General features: G+C 42.3%; 1 protein-coding gene across 2 annotated transcripts in view; it reads right to left on the bottom strand.

Annotated features, from left to right (window-relative positions):
- Positions 1 to 1,580: 1,580 nt before the first annotated feature.
- The window catches only part of LOC123958771 (WT1 interacting protein), a 28,608-nt gene continuing 16,663 nt past the window's right edge, over positions 1,581 to 13,525 (bottom strand). Inside the window, exons 1-7 of one of the 2 annotated variants that reach the window (XM_046032374.1) lie at positions 10,621 to 11,080; positions 10,257 to 10,324; positions 8,767 to 8,829; positions 8,344 to 8,474; positions 7,996 to 8,047; positions 7,151 to 7,219; positions 1,581 to 5,509 (exon numbers count right to left, since the gene is read on the bottom strand). In XM_046032374.1, the coding sequence (XP_045888330.1) occupies positions 5,357 to 5,509; positions 7,151 to 7,219; positions 7,996 to 8,047; positions 8,344 to 8,474; positions 8,767 to 8,775 (414 nt within the window). In that variant the 5' untranslated portion in view covers positions 8,776 to 8,829; positions 10,257 to 10,324; positions 10,621 to 11,080 and the 3' untranslated portion in view covers positions 1,581 to 5,356. Of the gene's footprint in view, positions 5,510 to 7,150; positions 7,220 to 7,995; positions 8,048 to 8,343; positions 8,475 to 8,766; positions 8,830 to 10,256; positions 10,325 to 10,620; positions 11,081 to 13,525 lie in introns of those variants that run through there. The other variant, XM_046032373.1, reaches the window with a different exon arrangement.

The following is a 13,525-nucleotide window of genomic DNA, read 5'->3' as shown; positions in this document are numbered from 1 at the left end:
AAAGGGTTTCTGACAGTCATATCTTTTCCAGGGTTCTGATTATCTGACCATCAGAGTGCTGCATTCCAGGAGTGAGAGTCCATCATATGACACGCTAAGGTTGCGTGCATGAATGTAATTATACAGCAGTATTTTGCTAACTCTGGACAATACCGACCTCGAGCACATATTTAATGATGATTCGTGGGAGTTTGTGTTGTTCCCATTGGGAGTCTGATGTTTTGTTGTAATTGCAGTTTTTAATTAACAGTTTTCTTTTCTTTTTTTCATGATGTGGGTGTTATTAAGCCTTTTGAGACCATTGGCTGCCATTACAGAAATAAACTAGAATGTTAACTTGACTGGAGTAAACTTCAATTTGTAAAACAGCAACATTAGAGGTATGCAATATTAAAAGAGTAACACAGCCCAGTACAGTAGAGCACAGTAAAAAGAACCAGGGTGATCCAACAGTAATCCAGTGACCCCTGGATGATCATTTCAGGGAGACACGTCAGCAGAAGACATTAAGAGCTACAGAGAAATACTTCACCTTCAACATAAAGTGTTTCTTTTGATTACTGTTAAAATGTCATTACATTGGTTTAATTGAATGATTTCCAGGATTACAGTATTACTTTAGCTTACTGTATTTTCAATGATTACTGTAGGAATACAAGTGAAATATCCCGAATATCTTGAATAAAAAACAAAATCGGCCTCAGCAATTTTATATCTCTCTAATTAACACCTTTACCTTGTTTCATGCACTCCCTTACAAAATATAAGTGTGAAAACATGCATTTTAAAGTGGATTAAGCTAAGCTAGCCAGCTGCCAGTAGCCAGATGTGAGAGTGGAACAAGAATAAATGAAACTCCGTTGTGAAAACGGTGTTAAGGCAAATGTAAAATTCTGTACTACCACTTACACTTCCACTGCATTCCTGGTCCAAAACTGTCCATGTTGCCATGTTTTCATGACTAGCCTGCTGTTTAGATGCGACATGTGTCTATGTTGTTATGAATCACACAGCTGTAATTTTACTACACTGTGTCCTCAAAGATGGTTCAAAGATAATTATAGGTAATTATAAGTGTCTCCATGTGTAATATTTAGTACATATTTCTGTATCATAATCTGTCACTGATACAAACCTGTCTGCAATTCAGTCAATGGAAAATATTTATATATTTATAGAGAGTATATATTGTGATCGTTTAATTTAGTCTAATATTTTCATTCACTAGCTGTATCTATGTTTTAATGTCTTGTATTGACTTGCCTCCTGTTGCTTCCTCTTGGTCAGGTCGTCATTGTAAATGAGAATTTGTTCTGAATTGACTGACATGGTTAAATGAAGGTAAAAAAAAAAAAAAAAATGTAGTTACATTTCTGCATACCTAAAATATGAGAAATGAGAGTGATATCATTTGATGTGTGAGACTTCCAAAGTAAAACCAATCATGAAGGATGTTATGGGAAGAAAATTCTTGGGCAAAACTCGTTCATGTCAGCGGCATTTTGTAACTGGGGTTCTTAACTCTTGATTTGCTAAACATGGCAAAAAACAACACACAAATAAAAGAGAAAAAAAACAGATTTTTTGCAGTTAGCTACAAAACCACTTTATTGAAAAAGCAGATTATGTCATCTACAGTTAAATGATACGTCCCGATTTTTAATACATTAAATAACTTTAGACTTTTTTCATGTTTAGATAAATAGATCTAGTTTCCTTTTTTTATGAACCATCTAGGTAATCAAAATACAAAAGATGTTTAACAGGTGTCGAGATGTGCTTGTTGGAACTACCAGTAAGAGAAGAAGTCGTCTTCTCTTTCCAAGTGATTTTTGACAGAAAAATAAAATAAAAAACTAGCCTCTTTATTTACAGGGTAACTAGCTGTGTGCTATGCAATAGAAACTGAAGTACTTTTAAAACAGGTGAATCAAGACATCTTTAACAGGGGATACACTCTGATCATTTCCCGTTTTATCTTGGGCGTAGATATTGTGCAGACTAGTTAAAAAAAATGCCTCATTCTTCAAGTATGGCACACGTTACTTGACCAGAACCCTTGAGGTTAATCAAATGACAAGGAATGTCTCACATATTGAGTCCTTTTCTTTTCTGTTTTAACAAATATACAACTGGGAGGAGAACAAACACGAATTATTATTACATTCGAATGAATCTCATTAGATCAGGATAAATCAAAAATCACTTTCTGCCTGTGGTGACCCCTGGCTTCAGTCTCTGTCTTTGACACATTCAGTAGTATTTATTCAGACCGGTGTGCACGGTAATGCAGTATGAATAAGAGCTGGGCCAGTGCATATAATAGTTGGTGATTGTTTTATTCTCTTTTAGTTACCAGATGGGTTTGCCACTATCAGAGGATGATATATCAGCCACTGGAACATTTACTGGAACATGTGTAAGCGCCACCAACATGGTACTAGACAGAGGGTCGAACAAACACCAAGAATTAGACACAAACATCTGGACAAAGGTACGTGATGAACGAACAATGTCATCAAAATCAACACTGGGGTACAACAGACAGAGCAGGGGTCACTGTGTTGGATGCTGCCCTGCCCTGCAGACACAGTGATGTGCATGTGCCATGGTCCTGCCATTAGTACACACACACACACACACACACACACACACACACACACACACACTTAAGACATTTACACAATTTGCTCATATTTAAAATAAGCACACACATGGTGGGGGTTTATCTCTATAATTCGCATGATTGAGGCAGAATTTTCCTCAAAAACAGAAGTTCCCTAAATTATCTTGAATTCTGACTTTCAAAACTTTTCATGTTACAGGGGAGGATTAACTGAGTGCCAATCTGGGGGAAAACAAACTCATTGTGACAGTAACCCAGTGAAGAGAGGTGAGACAAATTTTTCAGGACCACCACAGCTCGGCGTTTCAAGTGATTTTGTCTCATTTAGTTTTTGTTTTGCATATTATACACATACATACATGACTCACTGCAACACATACATGCAAGCGCCTGCCTGCCTGCACTCCCCCCCCACCCACACACACATAAACGCATACATCCAGCAAGGTTGTCCCATAAAAATGCGGGTGGGACCAGCAGCTCCGGGTTTTTCAGGGACGTCCTCTCAAAACACAACAGCAGACTGCATGGCAAACCAGAGCAAGACACAGAACATACCCGTTCTGTCTTAAGGTATGCAGACTAGTGGAGGTTCCTCGTAGTGACACACTTTGTTCTCAGTGCTCATATGACAAAAAACCAGTGTCTTGAAAACATACCAGGAAACAGTGTCCTGAACAGACCTGGTGGAAAAAGGTATTTGCGATTGTTTGATTCCTGTTTGAGTACCAGGTGCCACATTCCTGACAGTGTCAGGGCAGACATCGGTGATAGAAAATTACTGACTTTAGGCTCCTCTCTGGAGGAAAGTAGCAACTGGGTGTTCAGAAAATTATCAACAAATGCTTGTGAACACTGTTTTTAGCATGGAAAATGATATATAGTTTAAAAGTATAATTAAGGTGTAAGTTCATTAGTTTATTTTTAGTGCAGATCTTCATCCCTCTGAGGTGCCTAGTGCACACAACATGCTATTTGTCTCACAATTTCTAGCACTTTGTTTAGCCAAATATTTTCCAAATACCTTTTTTAATAAATGAAACAACATCTCTGTAAAACAATCTTTACAACCGTTTGCATTTTCTCTGTCATGAGCTGACATTTGATTTCTGACTGCTGTGTCTTTTAGTGTTCCACCAAAGCGCCTAAATCTTAGTATTTAAAGACCAATTTGTAGCTAAGCTCTCAGATTTGACGATTAAGCTTAAGTCTTAATCTCACACTCTGTGTGATAAAATAGAGGCCTTTGACAGAAAGTCAGAAAGTCTAAAGTTAAGGTACATAAATGCATTGTTACATTTTGTAGGAATTAGGTTACATAGAACTTCAAGTGCTGCTTAATTTAAGACCATGCGCTGGAGAGGTTAACCAGTTCAAATAGTCAAAATCATTATTCAATTCATTTTGACTTTTTAGTGTATTTACAATAAATACATTGCTTGAGGTTTAACCAAAGGCAGTGAAATGTAAAAGTATGCAGGAATGTTCCAGCTGTATACACTTCATATGCAGTCTAAAAGGAACACATCTGTTGCCAAAAACGTGATTCAGGCACTGAACATTTGGTACTCAAAGTGGAATAAAAATAACTGAAGGCAAATGCTATTTGAGCCAGGTCTGCTCCTATAAAGCCTGTGGACCTGTAACCCACTGACAGACATGAAGAGGCTCTGTGTCCTGGAGGAGAAATGATGCAACAGACCCAAAATCTTCAGAAGCGTCAGACAACATGACAGACGCTGTGTTTCACCTCCGAATCTATCGCGAACGCAGCAACAAAAAAACCCGACAATCTACATCTATGATGTCACGTGGAAAACATCTGCAAAATATATATTCATATATAAAAGACAATCTATGTGCATCTAACATTTTCTTTTTCTGTCATAATATAATCATTAATTAAGACACTGCATGTGAATCTCTCGAGGTCTCGTCTAAGACTTCTAAGTGGAATGTCAGTCTGTCCTCTGGGCTTGTGGCGCTACGGTGCATCTGTTATTTCGGGGCGGTGCGGGGTGAGGAGCGATGACTTAATATTTTTTCTCACAGCCCTGTGTAATGATGCTGGGTGTCCTTTGCATAGCCTTTAGCAGGACTCCATTTCAGTGTTAGGGGCCGCACAGAGAGAGCCCGCTCCGAAGGCACAGCATGCCCACCCTGGGGTCTGTCAAGTCCAGCCAGTACTTGGACATAGTGGCTTGTCCCCTGGCCTTCCCGACGCAGACATCAGCAGTGCACTCTAGGTGTGACAGCACAGGTGAATCCACTGTGGTAAACTCCTTCAGTCAGAGCATAGGAATGAAAAACATGGAAAGGAAGAGAGAAAAGCAAGAAGAGAGACAAGTTCACGTTCTCTCCTCCGATCCAAAAACCCTCTCTTTGATGAATATGCAGGGGTCAGGAGGTGTGACGTCACGGGGGCCTCTGGGTGAGTAGGCGTGTTGGCTTTCAGGGTTTAGCCACCCCAGGGGAGCGGGGAGGAAAGGACCACAGATGAAGTAGGAGGAGGACCCTTTTTCCCAGCCCCGTCATGTGACATGACATGGCTTGTGGTGGGACCTGCACTGTGTGTTAGTCCACGGCCCAGCTGTTCAGTTGAAGACAGGGGCTGTAGCTCAGAGGCTTCCCTGGTACTGCTGCAGGCCTTTTTAAAAAATTTCTTAACCGCTGCTGGTGTCTCAGGTCACCTGGGAGGCAGGGCTTGGTTGCTGCCCACCCTCCTCCCCCTCACAGCTCTGTGACATGGAGGGGGTAACTGGGGGGCAGGTGGGCAGAGACCTGCGACTGGAGCCGGTGGATGTGGCAGCCATGACAGAGCAGGTGGCCTTCCAGTGGGTAACAGCGATGGCCCTCTTCGTCATTTAGCTGGAGACCACAGTCCTGAAAGAGTGCCATAAAGACAGAAGCATGAAACACCATGAAGACGAAAAAACAAAACCCAGATGCATGCGTGTGTGTGTGTGTGTGTGTGTGTGTGTGTGTGTGTGTGTGTTTTGTCAATGCAACATTTATTTAAAGGAATAGTCTGACAGAGAGTTTGATGAGAAGATTGATACCACTGCTCACATCTCTCTGTTACAGCTACAGCTACAGGTTAGCCTAGCTTAGCGCAAAGACTGGAAAGAGGGGGAAAGAGCTCACCTGGTGGTGTCCAGCACCACCGAAACTCATAAATGAACACGCTATATCTTGTTTGTTTAATCTGTACAAAAAAATGAGTGCAAAAACGGCAGATAACCCCATGGAAAATACTTTTACACTTCAGCTTTGGTCAGATTAAATAAATGAGATTTTGCATACCAGGTGCTGGCGCACAGATTATATACAGTATATTATCTTTATACAGAGCCAAGGCTAGCTGTTTCCCCAGTTTTTAGTCTTTGAGCTAAACTAAGCTAAGCTGCTACTGGCTGTAGCCTTATATTTTATGTACAGAGAGTGGCATTAATCTTCTCACTGAGCCTGAAGGCAAAGCCCTTATACAAGTGACTACATGTCATTTTATGTCTTCCCCTCACATCCTTAGAGAGTTCAGATGTCCAGAAGGAATTCCGAATATGAAAGTAGCCGGTTTTAAGCTTAGTTTATACTCACGCGAGACAACATGGCACGACCCACCGCAGATGGCGTGCAAGCTACGTGCAGGCGCAGAGGCGTTTAAGCTCAACGCGTTGTTCGTTGCAGTATTCTCCAAAATGCCAGAGGGAGTATGAACAAAATATTCTGTGAACCAGCTACAGGTGCTGCCTTTGCAATTGTGAATGAACACTCTTAACCTTGAAACTGCGGAGGAATTTGGTGTACATATGACAGGGATGAGACCCTGAAGATGCTGGAGAGCATTGCATAAACTAACAGGCCCTTAACCACTCTGCTGCTGTCGTGATTCAGAGGATAAGCAGCTGAAAATGTATGTATTATAAATGAATTTGCAGTAATGCAGGTGTGAATCTCGCTGTATCTTCTGCTCAGTATTCAGTGATTCACCCCCCACCCCCTCCAACTCCAACCCCCAATATGTAATGAATTTACCATCAGCTCTGGACTTTACCCTTCCTCTGTACACAAACATTTCTTTCACACTTGAATTGCAAACCGTCTGACGGAGGTCAGTGGCAGTCTGGTTTAAGCAATATGTCCCCAGCTGAGTTCAGAGCTCAACACTGGAATGTGCTTTGTCAATGAGTCACAACGTTGAGCTGTAACCTTGGGATTAGTATCCGGTGTGTTTTTTCTGTGTGTGCGCGTCTCATTCCTTCCACAACAGACTGCAGGGGTGACTCACACCAGCCGCCACAAACTGAGTCTAGTCTCGTCCCATGATTTGCAGATCTGAGTCAGGATCATTGTGTCTGATGTGTCCGTGAATGTGTCTGTGCACGATCGGGGAATTTGTGTGTGCCTGTTTTTCACGACAGCATGAAAAGCTGAATCATGCACCCTAGTCAAATCACATGCATGGTGGACTGCTCACACTCATACCCTGTGTGTGTACGTGTGTGGACAGATTGCAGGACTCACCTCACAGTGGTAACACTCCACATGGTAGTCCTTGTCCATAGAAACTACCCGGATGGTTTCCTCAGACCCCTGGTGGGACAAACACACAGTAAGACCATCACATTGCATCATTCTAGTGTCTTAATAAAGTGATGGTCCAATAAGAAGCAGGCCGCAGGTTTGATCCCTGCAGCTGCCACGTGTCCTGAAGCAACACACACAATCTGCTCCACTCTCTCAGTACAGAATGCAGCACCTGAGCTGCTCTATATACATGTGGCTTTATGGCAAACAGGAGGAGAAAGTTTAGGATTGTTTAATTGCATTTTTATTAAAATGAAAAATTGTCCGCCTTCAGCCAGATTTATTTAAGTTTAAGAAGTTTTGGCAGGATCAGTATTTCAGATAATATATAGGTAATCATATTCACGTATCAGATAGGACTTTTGAAAACAAAATGAAAAAAAATCCTCTATATTGAACTTCAGTAGACAAGCTTACTTTAGCTCAGTCCTTTCTCATTTCTATTTAATTCTTCATATTTTGTAAGTTTTATCTTGTAACATCCTCACTGCTATTTATTTTGATAAAGGGTGACTAATAACAGAGATAATAGTACTTGGCATATTCATAGAAACCAAGATGATCTAAGACTTGACGCACATTTGTCTCAAATGAAAAGCAATATTTAAAAATAATATACATTCATTTGGTGTTTATCGCTGAATCTTTAGAATATAGTCTGGAAAGGTGCCTTCATTTTAATAAATACATTTTTTTGTGGAACGCATATTTCTTGGAGATGACAAACTTAACAGATATGTAAGTCATGTCACAACTCATTTGCATTTAGAGCTACTCCTTACCTGGGCTGGAAGGATGGGCTGGTTGCAGGAGGCACACTTGGGAGCAAAAACCCTGTCACGGACGAGACGATGAAAATTACAGACTGTAAGATGTCACCAGTTTCTGTGTAGTGTAAATCAGTTGACTTCTTATTCAACACATTTTTCCAAATAAAACCAGGACAATATAGGTTCAAAGTAAAAGTAACAGCAGTAAGAATAGCGTGCAAATCGTGCATTTTGTGACAAACTGTGCTTTTTCCATGTTCCAATTTTTCCTTTTCGTACTGAAACAGCTTGTTAGGCCACATTTGGTCATGCAGCAATGACATTTTATCAGTGTGCAGAGTGGACAGATGTCTTCCTTACGTGTGGTAGTCTTTGACACAGTAGATGTTGTTCTCAACGTCCACTGTGAAAGGCACTCCATCTAGACCCTCTTTACACACCACGCAGCGGAAACAACCAGGATGGTAGGACTTGCCTAGTGCCTGGAGGATCTAGACAACCACACACGGAAGAAACGCACACACAGCACACACTACAGTAAGACTTGGGATTGAGGCCATGGAGTTCATGCAGTAACATAAAGAGGGCTAAATAAATTCATATGAACTTACAATGTTATTAAGCAGGCAGCTGAACTGACTCAAGATTGTGAGACACAAAAAACTGTAACTTTACATATAGTCATTTGGGAGTGTCCTAAACACAGTAACGCCACAAGTAGATGGCGGAATTGTACATGCACTCGCTCTTTGCTTTACATATTGTGTTTGATAAAGCTCTTACCATCTCCATGATGAGGTGCCCACACACGAAGCACTTCTCAGCCGTCTGCTGGAAACCAGAGTACTGTGGATAAAACAAGACACTGGATTTATTGACCACAGCAGTGATGTTCGGAGGATTTTGTGCGGGCCATGCCATCAGGTAGAACATGTACTGCTTCACTGACGCATGAACATGTTTAGGTCCAGGACTCATCTATAGAGGGCGCTGCTGCGCTCTTTAAATTAACATGAGAGGGGTTTCTTTCAAAATCTATTGTCCCTCAGCTGACATGTTCATCAGGCAGCAGTCACTTGTGGCGCCTAACCTAATGTCTATCTTTATTTTTCGGAAGAAGGGTGCTGCTGCTTTTCCGCAAGGCCCTCTGTCACATTCATACTGTTAAATCCATCCACATTTGGGATTTGCCACCTGTTTGTTGGTCGGTGAGTATCTCCACCGGACCAACTGGGTGTGAAGTGCCTTCTGTGTGTTACAGGAAACAAAACACCCCGTGTCCCATCGATTGCCCCTTTCCTTTAAACCCCAAGCACAGGCAGATAATGAAGGTGACCATCTGCAGCTCACAACTCCCTCAGGGTCGTGACCCGATGAACGGGGGCTGTTAGAGGAGACATGGTTACCAGGTGGAGGTGGGAGGTGGTGATGGGCAGCCTGCCCCCTGCCCTGACATCTCCACTCCAGATCTACCATCTGCCACTCCCCCCACCCCTGAGACACCCCTGGGGTGACAGGCCAGATGAGTCCAGTCTTAAGTGTGTGAGGAAGGCGGAAGAACATTAGTCTCACCCCAGGATCAGTTTATCATTTACAGGCAGTGATTGCAAAGTGTAAAACAGGAATTTTAGCACTGCTTAATCAACAGGTTAAACTCTAAGGGGAAGTTGCCTATAAACAGGAAGTATTGCCAGCAGATGAGGCCATGTGTTAGGACAAAGATGTTTTCAACATTTATGTTACAGGAACCTTTCGTAAGCTCCTTCCTCAATGTTTGCTCTGTCACATTTCATTCTAGTTCTTGATCTTAAATACAGCATCACATGCAGCTATAGTACACAAAATGTGATGATCAGAAAGGTGATACTTTCATTTGCATCTTGTTGTGTTAATCTACATTACAAAATTTCCGAACAGAACACGAAGGCATCGTGAGAGCAGGCCCCTTTGTCTGTCCTGTTAACCTGAAGCAGATGGAAAAGGGAGCCTGAGAGCTACAGCTGTCCTCCTCCCACTGTTAATTGTAAGTACCGGGGAGCAGCTCATGGGGTAATTGAGCTCCTTGGGGAAATTTGGGGGAAATTAGTGTGAATTGGAAGGGTGGTGCTAAACTCCTAATTGTAGCAGCAATGTCTGTTTCCTCTGGAGGGTTGCAGAATGTAGCTTGAGATCCTAATCCCTCGCTCTCTGCTCTCCGTTCCTCTGTCGCCCCGCCATGATTTAATGACACAGTGCTGCCAAAATCAATAATCATGACCGCACAGGTGACTTACCAGAAAATCCTCCTCACAATAGACCTTCCCGTTGACGTTGTAGAATGCTTTGCCGCGAAGCCTCCGCCCTGATAAGAAAAACAACAAATGAAATCTACATATTCAAGCAAGGAAGAGTTTCTCTAACGTGCTGCTGAAGATACACTATATGGCCAAATGTACGTGTACACCCCTTTATATGCACTTTTGGTTTGGGGCTAGACTCCTTAATTCCATTAAAAGGCAAAGCTTAATGCTACAGCATACAATAGTATTTCAGATAATTGTATGCTTCCAACTTTGCAGCAACAGTTTCCTATTTCAACATGACAATGCCATAATGTACAAAGGTGCATAAGGAAATCATTTTCTCAGTTGATCTGACCTCAACACAATCAAACACCTTTAGGATGACCTGGAACGCTGAATGTGAGCCAGGCCTTATCGCTCAACCTCACCAAAAGGCCTGGTCACACCAGCCCTGAAAATGGCAGTGAAGTCAATTCATTCCAATGGAATCACCGCGACCATGACCGTGAGCTATTGAAACCAACTTGAAACCGACCGTGAGTTAGTAGTCAGCTCGCCAGCTATAGCAGTTGACCAAGTAACCCTGAAAGTATAGTCACTACGTCACCAAGCTTCAAGAACCCTATTTACGCAAAGATGCGCAGACTTTCGCTGCACTTTCTTGTGTGTGACCAGGCCTTAAAATATTTCTCTGGCTGATTGGGTGCAAATCCTTGTAGCCAAGTTCCAAATGTTTGTGGAAAGACTTGACAGAAGAGTGGAGGCTGTTTTAGCAGGTGCACTCTGGGATTTTACACATCAAGATCAGTTTACTCGTCATGGGGACTATCCCTCAAAAGTGTGAAAACAGTTGTAGAGTGTCTTTTGTGTCACTGGAGGGAGCTTTTAAAAGAAAACAACCCGATGTCATAGTGATGTCATCGTGGTTGTTTTCTTTTCTTGCTGGCTTGGATACTTTACATTTTTAACAGAAAGTTTGCTTTACAAACTGAGGTTGAGTATAGAGAAAGGTGTGGACATTTACCAGGCAGGGAGGTGTCTATCAAATGATGCTATGAAGTTGCATCATGGGAAATGTACGACAGAGCATTTTTGAATACACTGCCAAAATCACAATATCGCAGCCTCTTTTGACCATTATATTTTTATTACAACTCTTGTTGAGTCCCCCATCTTCATGGAAGTAGAATACTTACCTGGAGTATCACTTAAAGTCATAAATGTGAGTTATGTAATGTTTGTGTTTCAATACATGCTATGTCTTAAAAAGAACTAAAAGCTGTTTACAATAAATCTCTAATCCTTGATGCATGTTCATGCATCTTTATAGCCATGTGATGTCTAATATAGCAGAAACCTATTAGTCTTTATAGGAAAAGACAGATCTCAAAGCCTTTTTCTACTACTACTACTAATGTTAAATACCTATGAGTTATGACTTCTTTGTCTAAAGAAAGAGCTTGCTGACAGGAACAAGTACTATAGTTGAGCTGGATATTGCTATAAAAACATCAGTGTCAGTTAAAATTGGAATTTCTTCTGAATTTTCTGCCCTTAATGTGCTGGGAAAAAACAAACAGATTATGTCAGACACAGCACACTGAAGAACATTTTGACACAGTTTCTCTTAACCTCTTACACTCAAGTCAAAACACATCATACTGTATGCCTCTTCCTTCATCTCTCTACTTTACAACCACAAGAGCAGGTCAGTGTAGAGCAGCTGGCTGGCCGAATGTAGGTGACATCCTGTCTGTGCCTTCATTTAATTACACGGTCCATTGATCCCAACAGGATTCCATTCACAACCCATGCACAATCAATACAGCAGGCTGCTTACCCCCAAAATCTCTCCTCCTCCCTTTCCTGCCATTGTGTACTGTTCACAGACAAACCAACAATTCCAGACTGGAGGGAGGATGTCCCCAACTTGTCAAATCAATTTCATTATCCATTTAAAAGTGCGGCCATTTATCAATATCCATGACCAAACCTTGGCTTTACTCTTTGTTTCACATCATTTTCAGATACAAACTCTGAGGTTTTCTTCACTGCTGAAGTCCTTCACACATTATTTTTGACATTTTAAAGACCAAATATCATTGAAAACAATCAATGGTTGCAGCCCTACACCTTGCAAACACATCCCACAGACACGTGAGCATACCACGCCGGATTCAGGTTTAGCACACTGAGCTTTCAGCTCCGAGTGTCAAGACTGAATTCCTCTTGGTGAGTCTTCATTCATCAGAATCCAAGTTTGAATCCAATCTAAAAAGAAATTCTGCTGCGGGCTGGCTTCTGCAGCCCCCTGCCATGCACCCCTTACAGCTCGCCCATTCAAATTCATTTAACAGCAACGGTGTCTCTCTGGCAGCGTGATGACTTCACCCGAGCCTGGCAGACGAAGCACAAGGATCTCATAAATCTGCTGGATTAGTCAGATTTAATTGTCGTCCCGAGCCACCATTGATTTTATGGGCATCCCAGCATGGGAAATCCCCCCCCCACCCTCTCTTTTTAACACTGAAATTTATGCAATCGCTGTATTTCACACACAAACACAGTGTCACAATGCTGGGAGATGGCAATACATTAACACCCACATAAATGGCTGGAGAAGCCGAGGAATGCTGTCCACACAATAGGTGAGATTTTTAAGACTTTGAGACTGAGGAGGAATTAGCATTTTGGTAGCGTGGAGCAAAGAAAAAGCAGGATCGAGGAAGAACTGCATGTGCAGAGACACTGTCTTCAAAACCAAGACTTTGGAGAGGCTAAACTTGCAGGAATAGTGAGATTATAGTGAACAGTGCAGCAGCAGGGGCTGTGAGGTGTTGCTGTGTGCTCGCCTGTGGCCTCTGCTCTGGAGTTTGGGGTCTGGAAGGTGAACACAAAGGACCCAGCGCTGATGACTGTGTGGTGCGCTGCTAGGGGAGCGGGCCGACTGAGCAAACGGGGACATTCTTTCTGCCTGAGGTCACTAGCTGGTCCCATTCAACCCCCCACACCTCTCCAACACCCACTCTCTGCCCGCTTCCCTCACTGAGAAAAGGAGGGGGAGGGCTCCATGCCTGCCTCTCTCTCCTCTGGCCTTTTGTCACCAGTCAGAGAGTCCTCCTCACAGCGCTACAAGTGATAGAACCAGCAGCCCCGTTTAAGTTCTTATCTATCTGCAGGCTTTAGAAAGCCACATTTAAGACCTCCTTAACACTAAATGGAATATGATGCATTACAAACTGAACTGCACAATGTGAGAT

Source organism: Micropterus dolomieu, linkage group LG20 (genome assembly GCF_021292245.1).
Source record: "Micropterus dolomieu isolate WLL.071019.BEF.003 ecotype Adirondacks linkage group LG20, ASM2129224v1, whole genome shotgun sequence".
NCBI lineage: Eukaryota > Metazoa > Chordata > Actinopteri > Centrarchiformes > Centrarchidae > Micropterus > Micropterus dolomieu.
The sequence above is the reverse complement of the archived record's forward strand: the minus strand, read 5'-3'. Positions and strand labels throughout refer to the sequence as shown.